The sequence below is a fragment of the Artibeus jamaicensis genome, unplaced genomic scaffold, assembly GCF_021234435.1.
Source record: "Artibeus jamaicensis isolate MK-2021 breed Jamaican fruit bat unplaced genomic scaffold, CSHL_Jam_final contig_1998, whole genome shotgun sequence".
In the NCBI taxonomy this organism is placed as follows: Eukaryota; Metazoa; Chordata; class Mammalia; order Chiroptera; family Phyllostomidae; genus Artibeus; species Artibeus jamaicensis.
Genome location: NW_026521407.1, coordinates 2,018,838 through 2,040,007, shown reverse-complemented (window position 1 = coordinate 2,040,007; position 21,170 = coordinate 2,018,838). Strand labels below are relative to the sequence as shown.

Sequence of the window (21,170 nt, the reverse complement as noted above, 5' to 3'; positions counted from 1 at the left end):
AGGTGAACAAATTAACTGTTTACATTGTCTGAGGTGCCTGCAGCAGGAGGTGGGGAGAACAGAGCCAGACTGTCTGCTGGCCTTCTCTCCGGGTCATGATTATTTTGTTTGTTTTGCATGTCTTTTGCCTTTGTTAATGGCTTCTCACTGGGGGTCCCTTTCCTCCATTTAGAAGGGGCCTTGCGGTGACTTGCCCAGCAGTGAGGAGCTGTCCGTAGTTACCATGGCTGTTGTATTTTTAAGACATAACAAAACACATGGGGAGCCTCCCAGACCTGTTTATTTTTTAACCAGTCCCCCTTCTCTTCCTCCATTACTAAAAAACTAATACATCAGAATTTAATTTAGTGAGAATACCGTGCTTCCCTAGTTCTAGCAGGCTTCTTTCTCCATCTCTGGAAGGTCGTGGGTCCATGTCACCCCTTACCACTGTAACAGCACTTTTCTTCCCCCCAAAGCCCACCGGCTGCCTCCCTTCTCCATGTTGCTAACTCCTGCACTGCAGAAGAGGAAATGAGAGACTAGAAGCTCAACTAAAGTTTCCCTTATAAAGCTTCATTCCTGTTAACATCAGCTTGGGGAGCCTTTGTGATTGGATTTACCTTTATTATATTACCTAACTCAATAAGAGTCGTTGGACAGGAAGGAACCTTGAAAGGCCACCCAATCCATTCCCTCACCTCTAGGAAACCCAAATTAACCAATTCGGACAGATAGGAAAAGAGATCCCACTACCGTCTCAGCTGTCTTTCTATTCATATGTTCGGTAATACCTGATCTCTGGAATTTTCTCCCATATGGCTCCCAAACTCATTCCCCTTCAGCCCCAGCTGGCTCCCCCCATTGGAGTCGGCCACACTTGGCAGCCTGCCCTTCACATCTGGAGGAACAAAACTGACCCGAGTTGAGGTTAGCCCAGAAAAAGAGTTCTGGAATTCTCCATCTTGCTTTTCTCTCCGGCCAGTCGAACCTGTGTCAGGCCAGAAAGGCCTGCGGTGTAGGAACCTCAAGGAGTCTCTCTCCCTGGGGCACAGCCCCGCTCACCTGGACCAGCTCATTTCCTTGCCCACAAAGTGGGGGAGCTGCGCGGGATGACTTCTGAGGTTCCTCCCACCTCGGACATCACCTGACACTGCAAAAGTGCCAAAGAAATTCCACACAAAAGCGTGTCTTAGCTTTTAGTATTTAGTCAGATGAAATGAACAAAAAATTCCAACTGTGAGCTTTTTAATTTTTTTGGCCCTCATCAATGTGTCTGCCCCCTCCCTACTGCCTCTCATTGTGTGATAAAAGAAATGTTTCGAAGGTGGTGGGTGGATAATGGCCCCAGGGTTGGGAATTGGGGTAGGAGTGTGAAGGGAGGGGGCGGGGCAAGTAACAGCTTTATTCTTGGGATCATGCTGCCCCCTGCTGTTTTTTAGTAGTTGCCCAAGTACAACCCGATCCTGAATCTGTTAGGGCCTAAGAAGGCTCCCAGAGAGTTGAGGTGGTGATTGGCAGGGCAAGAAAGATGCGCCCCATGGATAACCAAATGCCCATCCCCTGTCCCATTCTTAGGGAAGCAAGTTTGTGGCACATGGGCTACTTATGTGACCCTGAGCAAAGCCACTGAGTCTTGCTAATCCTCAGTCTCCTCATCTGTAAAACTGGGCTATTCACAGGGTGTTGTGGTACTTGCAGCAGAGAAAATGTGTAAAGTGCCTGTCACCTGGGAGATGGTAACCATCCACCCCCCTTTTCCACTTTTTGGGTCAGTATTGGGTCTAGCAATTCAAGAAATTATTGGTGGACTGAGAGAGAAGAAAAGGTGGCCTGTCCTGCCAAGACCGCTTCATGGAGATGCTCAAAAGCACAAAAGTTTCTCACTTAGAAGTAGAAGCGAAGAGGCCTGTGTGGAAGTCCACGCAGGGGCCTTTCCTGGGCGGGGATTTCATCACTGACACACCCGACTGATCGCTCCAAGTTCTCTGTGGGCAGGCCAGAGCCCCGGGCAATGGCGCAGTCGGCAGGGCAGCCGCCGACCCACCCCTCCCTCGTCCGTGCATTCCTCAGCCCCACGCCATTTGATGCCCACTGAATTCACTCAGCTCCAGTTCGGGCCTTCGAATATAGTAAAGAGAGATTTTACTAACGGAGAAGATCCGTACGGATGGGGATATCCCCGCGTTCCATGCAGGCCCAGGGAGTCCTGGGAAGCTCTCTCTGAGGGGCACGGACCCCGCGCGGCTTCCACCCGGTACAGGGACGCAGCTCCGGCCACAGCGGGGTGCCCAGCGCTGTTCAGTGCCTCCAGATTGTGGCGCTTATGCAAGCCCCCTCATACGTAACCGATGGCTCCTGAGAGCCTGCCTCTCATAAATTACTTCCCACGATGCCTGCGACCATGGCAGAATGCGAGTTTGAATAGAGCAGGAAAAAGGTGTTTGAAAGGCCTGTTCACTCAGCTGCATTTTAATTTCCTTTTCAATCTTGTCCCAATTAATTTCACAGAATTAATCTCACAGAAGCAACTCGGCAGCATTGAGGCTGCGGTTTTAGTGTGGCGGTCGCTCTGCCTGAACATGAAATAGGAGCTAATATAAAAATCCATCTGCTGTGTTTGAAATACATGCCGGCTGCTGCTCAGTCCTGTCTGACATTCCAAACATCAACAGCGGGGGAAAGTGATTGGGGGGTTAGTGGCCATCAGTACTTGGCGGGGGTTCAACAACAGGTGGACTCCAAAAATCCATTCAGCCTGGGCACCAGGCATGACAGGGCAGGTGCTGAATCACCCTCCGTGCAGTGACGCTGTGCCCTGGCTCAGTTTCTTTTATGCAGTAACCGTAAGGCCCTTCTGTGGACCAGCACTGCTACGGGCCTTTATTACAAGTGGGAGGAAGGGAGGGAAGAAGCCTCCGTGTGGATGGGAGAAGTCAGAGGTCCCGGCATTCAGAGGGGTGACTCTGTCTTCCGGGCTCCCAGGTCCCTCACTAGGGAACCTCTTTTCTAAATAATAAACATGCTTGTTCTACTATGCAAGATAACTTACATGCCCACTTAGGAATTAAGGCTCCTTTCTGGAATTCGTTTATATTGATCACACAAGATGTCCAGCAGATAAGGGTGAATTAAAGAGAACAAGCTAGAGAAATTCTTCCTCCACTGACTAGAAAGGACAGGAGGTCTCACACTGAAGGCAGACCGAGTCAGCGGGCTACATCTCCTGGGCTGTCATCTCCTTAGGCTCTTCTGAGGTCTGTCCAGCTACTTTATTCCCCCGGAAACCAGCCATGGAGCAACAAGTTGGGCCCCCCATACGGTTTATTCTCACATGACGGCTTAGCTGGGGTGGGAAGCTATTCTTGTGGCCCGAACATACCAGGCTTCAGTTGTCATCTCTCCTAGTGCAGTTGATATGGAAACAGGGAGCCTTAGAGGTAAATCGAAGTTTCACAAATAATACATGGTGCTGTGAGGTGGCCATGGGCTTTATGTGGACAAGGAGGGGCTGATTTTGTCACCTTGAGTGGTACTGAGCTCCCAGGACGGGTCGGAGCTGCTTAAACTCAGGCCGGATCCTTGCTCCAAACCCAGCTCCCGGTTATCTGAACGCAGCAGGCCCGCTCCCCGCACGCCTGGCCCCTGTTAACAAAGCCCCGTGGCCCTTATGACAGGCTTTGGAAAGCCCATGGTTCTCCACCTTCTCCCTCCAAGGGGCACTTGCAGAACACAGACCTCTCCCCGGCCTTGACTACCGTCCCTCCAAAAGAGGTTTGTATGTTGTAAAAATTAACAGAATGCAGCGATACTTCCTCTTTTAAGTGTGCTTAGTTGAATGTGACAAGAACCCTCATAAAAACAGATAGGTTAATTCCTTCGATTGCTTTAAATGAAGGGTTCTGTTTTGTTTTGTTTTCAATTTCAGGGCTCTGAGGGAAAGGAGGTGTTTGGTGACATCTAGTGTCCATTCGGGACTTCCTCAGGCACCGCTGCCCTCCGCCTGGCGAGTGGGGGATGGGCGGGCTGTTCGGGAGGTGATTCGGGGGTAGAAAGTGGGGAGAATGTAGGCCTGGGGCACTGGCCGCCCAAACCGGGTGATGAAACTGATCAATGCCTGTCAAAGAGCTATTATTCACCTTTGACCTAACCAAAGGGGGCGGGTAGGGGGGATACTGTCGGAAAATATCTTTTCTTATTTATGATGGTATGAAAGAGAAGCAGAGGCTGTCCCCACCACCCCATTCCATGTTAACAAGCAGGTCAACACTGTGCTGTGATGACGAAGATGATGATGGTGATGGTGTTTTCTCTCATTAATAACCCCCATGGGAAGCTGTAGAGTTAGGAGGATGGGAATGAGATCTGGGGTCAGCTGGAAGGCAACGGTCATACACCGGTCAAATTCAGTCGAGGCCATTCCTTTCCCCCAGACAGGAACCAATCGTCTAGAACAAACCCTGGCAGCCTCATTCCTTCCAGGTAATTTTTATAAATGAGGGGACACCCATTCCAAAAGAGGACAAAAGGGAGAGGGTGTTGGTGTGTGTGCATGCACACGCACACAGACCTGCTCACGGGAGACCACCTTCCATAACGACTGTGCCCTCCAAATCCTGGCCGTTTATTATGGAACCCACTTTTTAAAAAAGAGAGGAGAGAATAAAATTGGTATTTTCCACTTTACTCTCCTTACTACCCCTCGACTGTCCTCCTGGACGGGACCTTTCACTTTCTATGTGCACACACACACAGACACACACACCCCTCAGGCAGGTGCAGAGTCCCAGATCCGATAGTTAAGTCTGAGGCCCAGACAGAAATGTTTACCTAGAACCATATAAGCCCTGGCAGGTTTAGGTTAATGCTCAGAATCACCCGGTGCTGTACAAACTCCAGTGTAAAAAATTCCAGCCATTTATTTTGCAGTGAATTTATAACAAGTGCTGTTAAAGTGTTCGTCTTTTGACAGAGGTAATAATAAATTCACTGTTAAAGACGGTAGTTTAATTCCTTATACCTCCAATACTGCACAGAATAAACCATATTCATCACTGAGTAATTTTTTACCACATAAATCTTTAAAACTAACCGGTGAAGGCTGTTGAGACTGAAATATTGTGAATTTATTAGATATGCCCATGTAGTATTGGATTCAGAGGTTTCCATTGGAATATATTATGGGGAAAATTTGTGTCTTTAACTGCGACATTCCCTCCATTTCCCACTGCCAGTGTTATAACAAGCAGCTCCTCCAGAGTCGACTGCGCGTTTATTAGACAGAGATTTAGTAACAAACTCTTCACTAATCTGCCAAAGAGGCTGCGTGACATTTCAGTGAGACGCCCTGTTTAAAAGGAGTCACAAAAGCTTTGTTTCTGTGGGATTATTTTCTCAAAAGGAACTCAGCTTCCCTAAACCTCGATCTGCCAGTCTTTCTTGGGAGGGTATGCACCCAGCTCTCCAACCAAACTAGCAAAATATTGAAGCAAATTATAACCTCATTGCAAATGAGGTTATAGGATTAGTAATGAGGGGCCCGGGGTAATTGGTAAGAACACAGAAAAGCTCGAATTAGCAGACATTGCCAGACATACGGTATTTAGGACTAATGAAAAATTATATTGATTGTCAAACTGGAAATAAGACAAGGTTTCAGAAAACTCGCTCTCTAAAAACTTTCATCTTGACATATGACACATCAAAGATACAATTAAATGGTCAGATCTGAACAAAAATCCTTTTACTCTACCACATTAATTTTGAGTGAAAATCTGTTGTTGAATGAGAATATTCTGAACCTTTCTTATGATTTGATACTGAAGTGACATTTAAACTAACCAGCTGTTCTATCAAGTTGTTATGCCCTCTTCAATTTCATTAAGGAAATATTAATATTGCAAGAATAAAAAATATTTTTTCTTTTAGATGCGGAAATGTGCATCTTTTTTTTAGCGAAGAGCTTCAGTGCTTCTCTGTTCCCACTAATATTCTGTATTTGGGGAGAGTTCCAGAGACTAAAAACTTCCAAGGAGCATTGTGAACTTGAAAAAAAAATTTTAAATAAAATACAATAGGTTTCTAACTGTTAAACAAAGAAGAAAAATCTCCTGGCATTGCAAGACTGCAGCTCATCAGAATAATTGTGAAAAGACAGACCCAGCTAGAAAGATAAACATAATACCAGCAATTAATATTCAGCATTTCACATTATAGTCAAGAGGATGTGATTTTCTTTGTGATGTGACTCATAAGCTGAGAGTGTTGAGAGCCAGGCTCGGCTCTGTCTTCTTTTTTGTGCACGAGGATTAAGGAGAAAAAAACAGCAGCAACAACCCTGCTCCATCTGTAAATGAACAAACATCTTGATTTTATAGCTATTTGCTTTGTAAAACTGAGGAATGAAACAAAAATTACTGGATGCCTAAGTAACACTTTAATTCCGAATTCATTTACGCTGTAGCTATGTAGTTGTCACAAACCATAATGCAGTATTTAATTAAAATAACAGAAGTGCATCTCGATATGTCCTGGGGTAGCTATCACCAAATTATAGTCTATGCCACCCGTATTTTATTTATGAAATGGCAGCTTCTAAGGTGCAAGGAGGCTGATTCAAAAACATAAACATTTTAAACCTGCATTTTTTTAACAGCTTGCCCCCCCCCCACCCTGCTGCGTCTTTAAATTTTTTCCTCCTTCTATGGGGGTTTTTTTTTAGCGGGATTGTTGTGATGTCAGTAAATATCTCTCTTTCTAACTCTTGCTTTTCAACTATTGACCTCCTGAGTCTTCTGGCTGTGCAAACCCCAGTCTGTTGTCATGGAAAGGCTTGAGAGGTATCACAGGAGCCACAGCAAGCGCAGGGCGTCTTTGCGGAACTTGGACGTGGATTCCAAGGGGGTAGAAAAGAAGCAAACCCTCTGCAGGCTCGGCACGCTTGTTCCCATGCAAGCTTCCTTACACTTCTTTTTCCACCTATAAATACCAGCTACAGTTTACACGCTCGCTTGCTCTACTTCGTGGATGTTCACATGCAGACATACTGCTCCTTTTCATAAACGCATAGCATCTGTCTTCCACGCACCCACCATCTATCTCCTCGTTCACATTGGCTGTCCCATCCACCTCCTTGTCTGCAGAATTATGTGCAGCAAGGTCCCGATTTATAGGAAATAAATAATGAAAATGGAATGGACTGGGAAAGATAATCGAAACATTCAAATTGTTATTTTTCACTGTACTTTTCGCAAACACAGCATCTATAAACACCTAGTAAAGGTGTTGGCAGATTCCTAAAAGGAAATGCCTTATGGAACAGCCTGAGCCACTGGGTCTCTCCCTTGTATCTCTCCTGGTCTGTCTCTCTTGCTTTTTGATACTAGAAGATAGTGCCGTTTTTAATGGCAAATGATGAGGTGTTATTTTCATTCTTTCTTCTTAATATTTATCCTGTCAATAATGATGTTTTTGTCATCATTGATCCTCTATAAGATGACCCTAAGAATTATAGAACAGAAACAATAATTGCAATCACCTTTTTAAAGAAAATAGCCCCTGCAATTACTGTATAAAGATATTCCGATAATAGTATCATTGGATCACAGCCCAATCCTACAGCGAGGGTCTTTTGGAGAAAGGGTTTCTTATACACACTGGTAATTATTTTAGCCCCTTTCACAGGTCACAAAGAAAGTTAATTTCAATTGCTGCTAATTTCCGTCCAACAAGAATATGGAACTTTAAACCACCCAAAATAATTGGATTCAAAACAAATTTAGGAAATTGAGTGTGTTAGAAAGCAAATAAAAATATCCTTTTGGTAAAGAGGAGGGTGAAAGTAGTAAAAATGGCCTTTTTTTCCCTCCCTTCTTTCCCCTTCACAACTTTGCCATTAAAGTTGCACCTACAGCTAGAAGTTTGTCCGTGAAAAATGGTCATTTTGTTTCTCTGCTCAAAGAATGTTATTAAAATGCTAATTTAAAAGAAAAAGGAGTTAAATATCTAGCGATGGTGCATTCTAATTGCAACCATAATGAGCTCTCTAAATGTGCGTGCCCCTGACACACACAGAGCATAAACAGCAGTAAACAGATCATTAGTGCCCGCATTCATTTATTCTGGCGACCTTACCATGACCCCACCGAGGGTAGGGTGAAAAGCAGGTGGATCTGGCTGTGACACCCCCTAGAGGGATCCAGGAAATGAAGCTATAAGCGGTTGTCATGGAAACGCCTATGTGTGCAGATGATGTAACACACCGACAGGCTGTAGGGCTCCGCAACTGGGACGTTGCTGTTCCCTCGCCGGAACAATCTTGAGGATTAAATTATTCATTTCTTTAATTCACAAAGCAAAAGGAATCCTAATTTTCATGGTGATGTGCAACTCGCTTCCATTTGTCTACAGTCTGGAACATGGTGACTTGTCATCCTCTCCTCCTCTGAAACCGACCCCAGCCTCCTACAGGCTAAGCCCCCAATCACCATGAATCTGGCAAAATCCAGTGGGGCAAAGGCAGCGGAAATCTGACACTCAACATCTGCACTTAAAGAGAAACCCCTAAGATTTTAAACTGAAATAAATAAGGTGGACTGTGTCCCTTTCTGATGCAGGCATGTCGGCCGGGGACTGACTGAATGTGTACCTGTCCTGAACAAGATGGCTTTGTCTGGGGCAGGGCAGCGTCGAGCCCATACCCAATGGGGCAGCATAAAGTGAGAAGCAGAGAGGCGCCAGCCTCAAAGGCACACCTCACCCCAGCAAGGTGCAAGAAAAAGAGATGAGAGGAAACGAGCATCTGCTCACCCCCCCCCATGTCCAATTGAGGGAATCGAGATTAATAAAAATAATTCTTTGGAGAATGATTCCACTCTGTCCTACCCTGTTTTGCACCAAACACCCTCAATAACCTTACGGCAACAGTAGAATAACTTTTCTTCTTTTTTTTTAAAGGAAGCAGAAAAGACCATCTCTGGAAATTATTTTAAAATAAAAAATATCCCGGCCTGTGCCTCCTCCCCACCCCCTCCCCATTGCACTTTAGATGAACCTGTGATATTGTAGCAATGGCCCTTGAAGTGCAGTGGGGAGGTGATTTAGGAGAATATTAAAGGCAATGTGGAGATTCAAGGCGCCTCTCTCAGGGAGATCTGGAGAAATACGCAGCACAGATGGGCCGAGCAGATTAAACATTTCCGTCACATTGTTTCCAAATTGTGTTGTGGTGCCTGAGGCTGGTACTGCGGTCAGAGCAAAACAGAGCGGTGCAGAGCTGCGAGCTGCACAGTTTATGGAATACATATTAATACGCTGGTCTCACATGGTATCACAATTCTATCAGCTCCAAAATGGTGCTGTCGCTATTGTTCCTGAATTCCACACTTGGCACCTTGTTGTCTCCCAACTGCCGAGTGTTTACCTTCCCTTTACCCTTTCTCTGTTCTTTGGGCAAAGTTCAAGTTGTGTGTATTTCTTTTTCTCTTTCCTTATAGCCCTGTTCCACCGCCCCTCTTCCCTTCGCAGCTCATGATTTTTCTGCCATGCACACTCTGAGTTTTGCACACTTCCATCACCAATTATGTCCAGTTCCTGCACGGGTCCTGCACACCTCCCTCGCCTTGACTTTACCATTGTCCACTCGCACCCAGTAAGTAGCTCCAGACTTGAGGCTGAATGCTACCTTGCAGTGAAGCCCTCTCAGACCCTCCATCCAGCTGACACCATTCCTCTTCTTGGCACGCTCAGCTCTTAGCCAGGGAGTGACCTTTCCACAACTGCTGCCCTGAGCCTCCCCACGGCTGCTTTCACTTACTGGCCAGGCCCTCCGTGTCCCCTTTTTTACACGCACACACCTTTCCCTGACTACCCCGGATCCTGGCACCTTCCCACCTCCAGGTTAGCAAGTTCCCTGAAATGTAACAATAAACTGGTCCAATTAAGGCCAATTTCATGATTCATTTTCAAGATTCATACACCAAAACTCTGAATAATAGAAAAAAGAGAAAATGATTGCCAACTTAAAATACAGTATGAAACAGCCCGAAGAGGCCACCAAGCTACCCCGGGTTTAGCCACACACGAGTTCCGACCCTTTCGCAGGTTCCAACGCCACTAACCCACCGTCTACCCAGGTGACTGCTTTTTCCTTCTGCAAAATCTCTTCCCAAAACCACTTGTGCTGAAAAATAGGTGCCCGTTTGTTTTTCACGAACAATTCCTGTCCCCAGTCTTGTTTTTCTCAGTAGTCGGAAGGGTGCTGCGTTAGAGCCCCCAATTTATTTAATAATTTATGGTATCTTCAGAAAACATTGAATTTCCAAAGCTGGATTTTAAGAATACAGACGTTGTGGGCCAATCCAGAGTAAAAATGTGATGCTTTTGGCTAACCCTGGAGTATCACAACCTACGCCACCTAGGCATTCAATTTCCCCATCTCTGCTAATGATAATGTATGTCGCACAACAAGCACTAATAAGAGAAATAAGCAATCATAAATGAATAATTCTGAGACTGATTGCCCTTTCCCATACATATATCAAGCATTTATTGATCTTTCATGTTAGGGGCTGATTGATTGTTCTCTTGAAGAGGAGTTCTCTCGTTTACAAGCACTGAGATAGTGAACTTTGATGGTTATAAGAACAAAAGTATGAGACATTTTTCTGGGAACCTTGTTCCACAGAGGCTTATCGAAGCCAATTCAGTGTGAAAAGAGAACATTTCTATTAGGAATATTCTCAGAGGGCCTGACAGTGTCAAGCAGCTTGTTCCAAAAGCTATCATGTGAATTTGAATGGAAGCTATGGGAAGACACCACGACTTGTAAGTCACAATGACAGGGTTGATGCCTTAGAAGGGAAAAGCAAGCTTGGTCAGCATTTGAAGAAGAAACAGATTCTGCAGCTGGAGGGCTGATGCCAACAAAACCCAGGGTGGCAAGAACAAGGATTCTTGATTTCACTGTATTTTTTATAAATGGGGGGAGGTGACGAGGGCCACACTGGGCCCAGGTGCCCATCCAGGCCATAAAAGACCATTGCATTTCCCCCCTAGAGCTATGGTTTGCAAATTCCAGGGGGTTTGCAAGTCCTCTGAAAATCTGATGAACGCTCTGCACCTCACCCCAGGGGCAGGACGTGTGTGTGCGCGCACACACACAATTTCACACCCGTTTCAAAGAGTTCAACAATCCCTCACGTCCATCCACAGACAGGCAAGGGGTTCACAGACTCCAGTTTAAGAATCTGTCCTAGAGGATGGTGATTTCCTGTTGTTGGAATAGCCGAGGAGTCACTGAGCCTGGAAATTGAATTCTCATCCCAAGACAGGATGGTCATTCCAGGTCATGTCTGTGCTATTCCAGGGGAGCCATGGAAGAGCTTATACAAATAGGAACCAGCAGGGAGGAGAGAAATTAAAATGCAGCAATCACGGAGTCGGGGTATGTAATCTCTTTTAAGGCTTATGATGGGCGCCTGCTGGTTTTCCCCCGATATCCCCTGACACCTACTGACAGGGTATTTGCAGCCCCACATGGGGACTCGGGGCCCTGTGACAGGGGGAGCGTGGAGGAGGTCCGTGACAGCCTCCAAACCATAAACAGCCATGGGAGGCCACTGGAGGCAGAGTCACACTGTGTGGCGTGCCCGTGGTTGGTGGCCATACTGCTTTTTGTTTATAGAATTTGCTGTTCTTTTTATGGCAGGTTTGGCAGGGTGTTTTTTTTCCTTGTTGATGGAGATTAGCGGCATAAATCCTTTTATGGCGGCGTGCAATCCCCCATAAACACTTTTGATTGTTGCTAATGGTGAGAGCTGTGTCTGTTTCAGGTTCTCTCGGTGCTCTGCTCATCCAGGCCCGTAGCTCCTCCAACCAGATAATGGAATCCCAGTAGCCAACCCTCGTTTTTAAGGCTCCTTCATCTGGGGGGCTCAGCGAGGTGGGGCAGGTTTGATGTTGAGGGAAACAGATGTTTAATGGAGCCTAGAAATATTATGATGAGAACAAACCATACATTGTACTCTTTTCAAGTGATAGGCTTCTTTTTAAGACTGTGGGGGCAAGAAGCAAACACTGATGTGAAGGGTCTTCTAAATAGCTTTTTATAACCTTATCTAAAGTATCTTCAGTTAACAATTCTGTATAATTAACATCTTCGCTCTGCCATACACAGCCTGTACAGAGCTACAGCGTGGGGAACCTTAATAATTCTGGTTCCCTAACATCATTACCTGCAGGGATGTATCCCCACATTGAGGATTTCAGGTCTCCTGGGAGTGTCTCGTCATTTTTCCGATCCTTCCAAACATCTGGGCAAAAAGAAGTCAAACTTTATTGAAAATGTTGATCCCAGGAATTCAGTTCTCTCTGCCATCCCCAAACTGAAATCCAAGAATCAGCAACTTAATAAAAATGCAGTAAATTAGCACCTCTAGACACGAGCGGAGTTCATTCAGAGCTGGGGTCTGCCTGGCTGAGCCAGTGCTCTCTCCATTTTAATAGTTTAATAAAAATTAGCATAATTAACGAACATCTGTATGATCCAGAGTGGTGCAATTTGGCACTTGGAAACGAGGGCTTAAACATGATTGCTGTGAGTTTAATGTTGTTTTAATTCTTTTTGGCACTGTGCAGTGAAATAAACGTTTGGTGGTGATAGTTCTCGGCCGGATCTCATTTGCATTTTTCTCTCTTTGATTATGAGCAATTGTGGACTCCCCAGCAATTCATCAAAGTAAAAATTATTTTAAAATACCTCGTGGTGTTCAGACTGGGCTGGAGCAACGCATGGGGGGGTGGGCGGCAGTGAAGGAATAGGCTAGAAATTTTCCATTCATGCTTTAAGCTTCTCAGCCCTGCAGCCCTTTTTGGGTATCCAGCCAAGGATGAAATCTGGAAAAGACAGTCAGATCCCAAGACCTGTGGGTGCTTTGATTAAGCTCCTACGCTCCCCCAGCAAGATTCATATGGTCTCTGAGACTGGGCCATTCCCCTTTCGCTTCTGCCTGCTCTTTTGTTTTGAAGGGCAGAGAGTTGATTTCACTCATTTCAGTCTGCACCGCTGCGAGAACTGCCACATCTGTGGTCGGCAGGGTCAGTGTGCCCCCCGAGCAAGAGCACGCTGACCGGGAGCCCGGCCTTCGCAGGTGTCCTGCTGGGCCTCATCCGCTTCCTGTTTGCACCCTCTCTGAGTTGGCAGACAGCACCTTCCCAAGGCCTGGTCCCTGTCCTGGCATTATGGCTAAAGGCGGATGCTGCCAAGTGTGAGTCAGTCAGGGGGCTTGAACCGTCCCCAGGGAGACAGTATCCTCTCGGACCCCCTTGGGTGATGACAGTGACAGCATCTGGCAGGTAGGAGACCAGTCCTCACATGTTTAAGCAAGCTGACCATGCTCAGAAGATTTATCAGATGGCACTGTGCCCCTGCACCCCGCCTGTGAGGTAACGAAAGAACTAAAGCTAAAGTTTCTGTGAGTTACGATGAGATGGGAGGATGCATTTCCTCTTCACAGCAAAGCTCTGTGTAGACACGGCCACTGCAGTGACCTGCTAACCAAGGCAATACTCCAAGAAAACTGATGGCAGGAACCGCCCTAACTTCAGTGTTGGGAGGCGGACAGAAACATAACTTGTACCGATCGGAGCTTTACAATGTTCTAGTAGCGTAGGCTAAGGAACTTTGGGTAGTTTCCTGTAAGGCAGTGCAGACGGTACAGAGGTTGGCCTGGGGGAGGGAGGGGATGATGTGCGGTGGGGACAGTGGGGGAGAGGCAGTGGACACAGTCATTTATTTCAGACTGACTTTTAAAAATAATTCTCTGTTCCTTTTTAGAATCAACTCAACAGTCTCACTTCTTATGCCTTTTGAGGCTGTCTTCACAGTATTTAGGGAGCCATTTGGGAAAACTGTCCCCAAAGGCAGTTGCTCTCTTCCTGCCACAACCAGTTCAATCACCAGGGGGATATTTTGGAGTCAGTTGTAACTAAATCTGCTCAACTGAGAGTACAAATCCCCACTGCTCCCTTCATTTTTTCATAACCTCATTTAAGTATTTTGGGGCCCCCATTCTGTGTTACATGCTGGGAATACAACAGCAAACAAAACCAACAAGGCCCCAGCTCTCATAGAAACTTCCCTCTGATGACTGGCATGGAGACAAAAGCAGACGAGTACAAGACAGCGTGATTAACTCGTTTCTGGGGAAGTGTAGGGCACAGCACTGTGGACCACGTCGCTGAGCCACCCCCCGCCCCCCATGCAGAGATTGGCGAGGAGAGGCTTCTGGAGAATCTAGAAAGACTCAGGAATTAAGATTTGAAGGTTGCTTAGGAGTGAGCTCATGAAAAGGAGGAAGGAAATAGAGGCTAACAGGCAGAGGAAGGGCTCCAAGGCGAGAGAGCCTGCAGCCCATGGGAAAGGCTGAAACAAGTTCTGTGTTACCGTGGTACACCAGGTCGAGGGGTGAGCGGAAGTGCTGGGCAGTGAGTGGGACTGGGTCTTGCACAGCCTTGTCTGCCTGGTTAAGAAGCTGACAACAGGCCGTGGGAACCCACTTTAAGGTTTTGAGCACAGCAGTGATATTGTCAATGTACATCTTAGAAAGATTCTTAGAAAGAATCTTAGAAAGAGTCGAGCTGCCAAATGAAGAGTAATGGGAGGAGAATAAGACTGGATACATGGAACAATCTGGAGGTTGTTCCCATAGTCCTCATGAGAAATGACAGTGATATGACACTGGAGTATTGTCAGCGAGAATGGAGAGAAGTGGGTGGATTCCTGTAATATTTTAGAAAGGGAACCGACAGAACTCAAGGGCTGATCGGAAAAGGAGGGTGCAACTGGGAACGACTCTTGGGTTTCTGGCTGGAGTGACTGAATTCGCCATGGTGCCATTCACTGAGAGAACTCGGGAGGTAAGGAAAGTTTCGGGGTGGGGCTGGAAACAGAAGCAGAGTGATGGGTTAAATTTCGGATCTACGGAGTTCGACACACATACACTGGGGTAATGGGAATCCATCACTTAGAGCTGGGCTGGAGTTCCGGTCGGAAGTCATTCACACAGACATGATGGCTCAACTGCAGCGCCATGTGCTCAGGGAAAGTGCATCGAGTCAGACAGTGAGGACAGAGCCCTGGAAAACCACCCCAATGAAAGGAGGGGGGAGAGAGGAAGATAAACTTGCAGAGGAGAATGGGAAGAAGTAACTGGAAAGTAGGAGGGAAACTAAGAGAGAAAAATGCCTCGAGAAGGGTCTATAGGGCCAGCAGTCCTGAGAGATCAAGTCACTTAAGGACTGAGACGTACCCACAGGCCCTGAACAACAAGGAAGTTACAGGTGACCATGGAGAAAGAGTGTAAGTGGGTGTGGAAGCAGACGCCTGATTAAACTGGCTCGAAGAGTGGATGGAAAGCAAGAAGGTGGGACAGTAAGTGAAAGAAACTCAGTAAGTTTGACTGGCATTGGCAACCGGCATAGACTAGCAGAAATAGAAAGAAGACCTGTCGGGGGGACTATTTAGTTAATTGTTTCCAAAGGTAAAAGAAACTTGAACACATTTCCAGGCTGATGGGAGGGGCCATTTACATTAGAGGCAGAGGTCTGACTCCACAGAACCTCATTTCTACAGAAGTAGAAGGGTCACGAGTGCACGTGACGAGGGACCGTGTTGAACAGGGGAGGACGCCCCCTCCACGGTCATGGGAAGGAAGGTGGTTGTCAGTCCGGGGGCGTTCCTGTCTTGGTGGCTGATGGTCAACAGATCTAACAATGGCTTCTCTTTCCTCCTTGGAGGTGGAAAAGTGGTCCTCTGCTGAGAGGGAGGAGAGGCAAAGCTGGAGGAGGGGAGTGACATTATCAAAAGGAAACAAAAAGACAAGCACTGGACCCAGAGGTTTTGTCACCAACCTGGTTTTCTTTCTCTGTCTTCTTAGTAGAGCTCGGATGCCAGATGTGGAAACACAGTTACCTCCGTGGCCCCCAAATCCAGCGGAACTGGAATACACTCTGTTACCCACATATTCCTACATGTTCCTTCCTTCAAAGGAAAGAAAACATTTTCTGGTGTTTTCAGGAAAACTCCCATCGTGCTCAGCATCTGCTGTGCTCTGAGCAGCTCTTCTGGATTCAGGGAGCCCCATTCTCAACCCTGGGACCGCCTTGTCTTTTAAACTCTCTCCTTCCCTTGCTCGTTTGTCCCTCCCTGTGGCCTTTATGTCCTGCCTGTCACCATCGACAGACCTGTCAATCTCCCACCTGTAATGTTGAGAGCTCCTACTATATATCAGACACTCTGAATTGTTTTCACTTCTCTGGCGTCACTTAGATCCCCACAGCACAGGGGAGGGGCTGATGGCCCCCTTCTCTTACAGAAGGGGAAGTTAAAGCTAGGGGGACTAATAAGGTCACATGGCTGCTGGACGACCACGTGGGGACCAGGCCCCAGTCTGTCTGACTCCGGAACCCATTACTCTCCACTGTGAGCTCCCAGGGAGCAGTGTTCTGATTCATCACTATATGTCTCGTGGGAACTCAAACAGCACTTTGCGCATAGAAGACGGTTGGTAAATATTGATTTGAACTCTGACCTGATTCCCTGAGTATTTTTTAGTGTTTTGCCATTTTAGAGTGTGCCCAACTTTCTCTGAAAAAGCCATTCAACTGTTTAGTTTAAAAAAAAAACAAAAAAACCTTTCAGTCCAGCAATGGCATCGAATGTGCTAAGTTTACAGTGTAGACCGAAGATGGCAAAATGAAAATGTCTGCTTCCCTCCTCTAGATGACTTTCTAAAACTGAACAGTCCCATCAAGTGTGTTAACAAGTCATCCTGATGGTGTCAACAAAGAAACACCCAACAGACTCCCCCATGCAGTCGCCAGAAGAGATTAGCAGGAGCGTGGCCAGGTTCCGCTGAAAGCACCTCTTTTCGTTTTCCAGGAGTACAACATGTACGGCTGGTGGGTAGGAGAACTAAACAGCCTTGTTGGGATTGTTCCGAAGGAGTATCTCACAGCTGCCTTTGAAGTGGAAGAAAGATGAAGCCCAGGTACGGAACCACTGCCAGTGCGTCTGCTGGCTGTGCCTTTGTTTCTCTGTGAAGGATGAGAGTTGCCAGTGAAGCAGCTCTTCTTCATTTCCAAAAGTGATGCTAATAATTCACCATTGAAAGAAGGTGATTCTGGAATTGTTTTTCCTAAATTAGGGGACTGTGTTGGTTATGATTAGGTTCAACTACATGTGACAGAAAACTCAAAAATAACCGATTTAATTAACATACAAATTTATTTTTCTCTTCTGTAAAAATCTGGTGGTAAGTGATACAAGGTATCTGAGTCCCAGACACCTTCTCTTTTGTTCCACGGTGTCTGGCCCACGATGGACACACCGGCTGTAGCGATCATGTCTGTTTCCTACCCAGCAGGAAAGATTAAAGGAAAGAAGGGTACACCCTGTCCTTTCAAGGACACTTTACAAGTGTCATACACACCACTTCTGCTTACATTCCTTTGGCCAGAACTTGAACACACACACACACACAAAGCTGCAAAAAAGCTTCATTCTCAGTAGAACCTGTGTCTAGCTTAAAAGTGGAGAAGGGTTCATTAACACAGTGAAGAGGGGAGAATGGGTACTACAGACAGCTAGGAATGTTTGCCCCTGGCCACCAGCACGGGTCTGGGTTTCTGTGTCCCCAGCTTCAGACCCAGGCAGGCACCGCCTCCTCCAAATGCCCGTGCATTAACAATGACTGACCAGGACTAGGGGCGGGTATTCCTAGGGAACAGAAATGAACTTGCAGGTCGTAAAGAATGATCAAGAACCATATCATATTTCAAAAACAGTGGAGTGCTTGCTTTGGGTGGGGTAACTTTGCACTTGCTTTGGCACAGAATGGGTTTTGTTTAGAATTAGGATGGTGATGGAAGGCACCCAAGCCAGCATGACGTCGCTAGCTCCATCTTCCAACCTATGGGAGCCAACTTTATTGCTGGGAGTGAGGGGTGACATGTGTGACAGTGATACAAACTGTCCCTGGAACCCCCTGAACCAAGGCCTGTTCCAGTGTGCAGCAGCAGCCAAGTGGACTCACTGAGGAAAGCACACAAGGACAGATCTGACTTCCCAATGCCCCTGCACAACCAGGAAGCACCAGCTTGGGCCTGCCATGCAAGGTTTAACTTTGTGGCTTTCCCAGTGAGGGCTCCATTCCCGGCGGTAACTGTAGAAGGGTTCGGTTTTTCTGGTCAAATCTAAACAGATTCACCCTCCTTCAGTTGATTTACTTAATGACAAAGTTGTTTCTCCCACGTGGAGAGTTATTCTCTCCAACCCAACCATTCCGGGCCTAGGAGTTTACCCCACGTGCACACACGCACAACCGCATGCACGTGAGGTTCTTTGTAACCGCACAGCACTGGAAACGACCTGAGTGTTCAGCAGAGGCCCAGTCAAGTAACTGTGGCACATTCACAGAACTGAATACTATGCAACAGGGAAAGAGACAAAGGAGCTCTCTGCACTGATAGGAATTCATTCTGAGATATGTCGGTAAGTTTAAAAAAAAAAGCAGCAGAGAGCGTCGGCCTAATTTAATCCGTTTGTGTAAAAAGGGAGTTTCCGGTTGTGTACGTATGTGTGAGATGCCTCCAAAAGGAGACAGAAAATGCTAGCACTGGCTGCCTCCAAGAACAGCAAAGCTGCATGACTGTGAGGCAGGGAGACACTTGTTACCCTGTGCCCTTCTGTACCTTCTGTATTTTGAATCATAAAAGCAAATTTATGTATTTTTCCTCCTCTAGGAAATATATCCTTCTCTCTACCCTGCCCTTCTGAAGAAACTGATTATCAAGAGCTCCCACTCCCTACCCCTGCCGCCCACCACCACCACAGACTCCTTACTGAAGAGACACATGTCTGACACGTTTCTGTAGCAACCGTAAACAGCCAGTAAGACAAATGGGAAGAGGCCTATTCAGCATACCTGGTACTCAACCTGCCCTGTCACAGCTCGCTGCTTCTCTAAACATGTGCACGCAGCCACTTCTGCACTTTGCACAGGCTTGTCACAGAGAGGGTGGGAGAAGGAAACCTTTGGAGAAGGAAGCTTCTGGTTGTTTTGACTGATTTTAAAAGCATAAATAAATTCAGATCTGGTTCCTTGCCACATGTAATGGTGTTGAGTTTCTTTCTGTAGTGGTGTCAAAGTGCTGGTTCTGGGCATTCTAGCCAACTCCAAACAAAGTAGAAAGGGATGATGGCCTGACGGAAAACGAGAGCCCAGGGAGGGAAGGGGACTTGCAGTTGTCTTTCAGGGCAGGATCATCTCTGGAACCTAGACCTGCCTGGTTTCTGCTTGGCCTCTCAGACTTCCCTTGGCTGCCTCCTTGGTTATTGTCTCTTATGTGCCAAATCTCTGAAACGAGACAGGGCTAGAAGAACGTGCTCGGAGTCAGCACATGGGAGAGTTCCTTTTTGGCCACTGTTAACTACCCACTGGGTCCTGCAGGCAGCACGTCCTAGACAGGGTCCAAGCAAGAGCTCTGAGGAAGGCGTGTGCACCACAGCCCTGCTCCTTTTCCTGTCGCCTGCACCCAGCACTCAGGTTACCTGTACCTTGGAGAGGCAGCAAAACACAGTGCTTAAGAACAGAAACTCTGGAACCAGGCCGCCTGGGAATAGACCCCAGGTCCCCATTTACTACATATGTTCTCTAGAGCAAGTTACTTGACCTCTGATGCTTCAAGTTCCTCACCTTAGAAGAGGTATTCTCCGCGTTCGCTGGTGTGGCTCAGAAGATTGAGCACCGTCCTGAGACCCAGAGGATCGAGGTTCGATTCCCAGTCGGGGCACATGCCTGGGTTGCAGGCCAGTTCCCAGCAGGGGACACACGAGAGGCAACCATACATTGATATTTTGCTCCCTCTCTCCTTCCCTTTCCCTCTAAAGATAAATAAATAAAATCTTAAAATAAAAAAAAGAAGAAGTATTCTCCATCTCACCAGGGTCATTAGGAAAACTAAAGGAAAAAAAACATAACGTACCTAGAACTAACGTTGGGCATATAGTAACTGCTCAGTAAGGATTAGCTATTATTACTGCCTGTCTACACGACAAGTTTTGAAAAATGGGCAACGGAGAAGCTATAGAAATTTTCTCTCATGTAAATTACAGCACAGGAAATAGAACCAATAATATCTTAGTAACTCTACATGGAGCCAGGTAGGTACTTGAAATATCGCGGTGGGGGACCACTCTGTACAGTATATGAGTGTTTAACTACTATGCTGTACATCTGAAACTAATACAGAATAATACTGAATATAAACTATAATTGAAAAATGAAGAAAATAAATAAAAAGAAAAAAAGACGTTTTCTCTCTGAAGCTGCCCAGTCAGAGCAGTCCTGGGTCGGCGGCAGCCCTTCTCGCCGGTGTAACGCCCTGTCGTAGCCCCGCAGTGAGACGTGCATTTCGCGTCACCAAAGAGAGACACCGGGCAGCACAGGGGATGTCGTCCGTGATTCCCAAGGTCCTCAAAAGACCCTATGCCAGCTCTTCGTGCCAGGTTTTCTGACCCATAAGTAAAAACAATGGTGCTTTTGGTGTATGCTTCGGATAAAGAGGTAAGAAAAGAAAAAGCCTCCCGTCTGGGAGAAAAAAAGAAAAGAGGTAAAAGACAACACAGAACTGTCCCTAACATCCCCTCCATTTTGCACAGGGTGCTGGAGGAAAAGGAACCACTAGGTGGCAGTATATGAGCAGGTGAACCAAAGAGAACCAATGGCCTCCAGCTTTAGGAACCTTTGCACCAATCCCAACCTCCAGGTAAGGACAATGGGTATTGTTCTCAAGTGTTTGACAGAGGGAACAAATAGAAACCCCTCCCTGCCCCTGACTGTCCCCTCCCTGGAGAACCCCCAGGGACCCAGGTCTGGAAGGTGGGGGTGGGGGCTAAGAGGAAAGACACCAATGCCCCACCCCTCTGACAGAAACACGCCAGAAGAGCAGAAAGGGGATGAAAAGGCACAAGGTCAAGGGGTGGAGGTAACATCTCTCTCTGCACAGTTCAAGGCCCTCTTAGTAGCAGGGCCGTTGGCTTTCAGCATCTCAAACAAAATCCCCTTAGTGCAGTAGTCCCTTCTGTACCTGTGGACCTGAGAAAACCACCATCTGCCAAGTTGCAAAGGTCT

The 21,170-nt window shown here is 46.7% G+C and overlaps 1 protein-coding gene across 1 annotated transcript in view; it reads left to right on the top strand.

Moving 5' to 3' along the window:
* SKAP1 (src kinase associated phosphoprotein 1) overlaps positions 1-19,147 on the top strand; it is a 264,494-nt gene extending 245,347 nt beyond the window's left edge. The window contains exons 12-13 of the mRNA XM_037149888.2: positions 16,919-17,027; positions 18,781-19,147. Of these exons, the coding sequence (XP_037005783.1) occupies positions 16,919-17,020 (102 nt within the window). The 3' untranslated portion in view covers positions 17,021-17,027; positions 18,781-19,147. The remainder of the gene's footprint in view (positions 1-16,918; positions 17,028-18,780) is intronic.
* Positions 19,148-21,170: the final 2,023 nt, after the last annotated feature.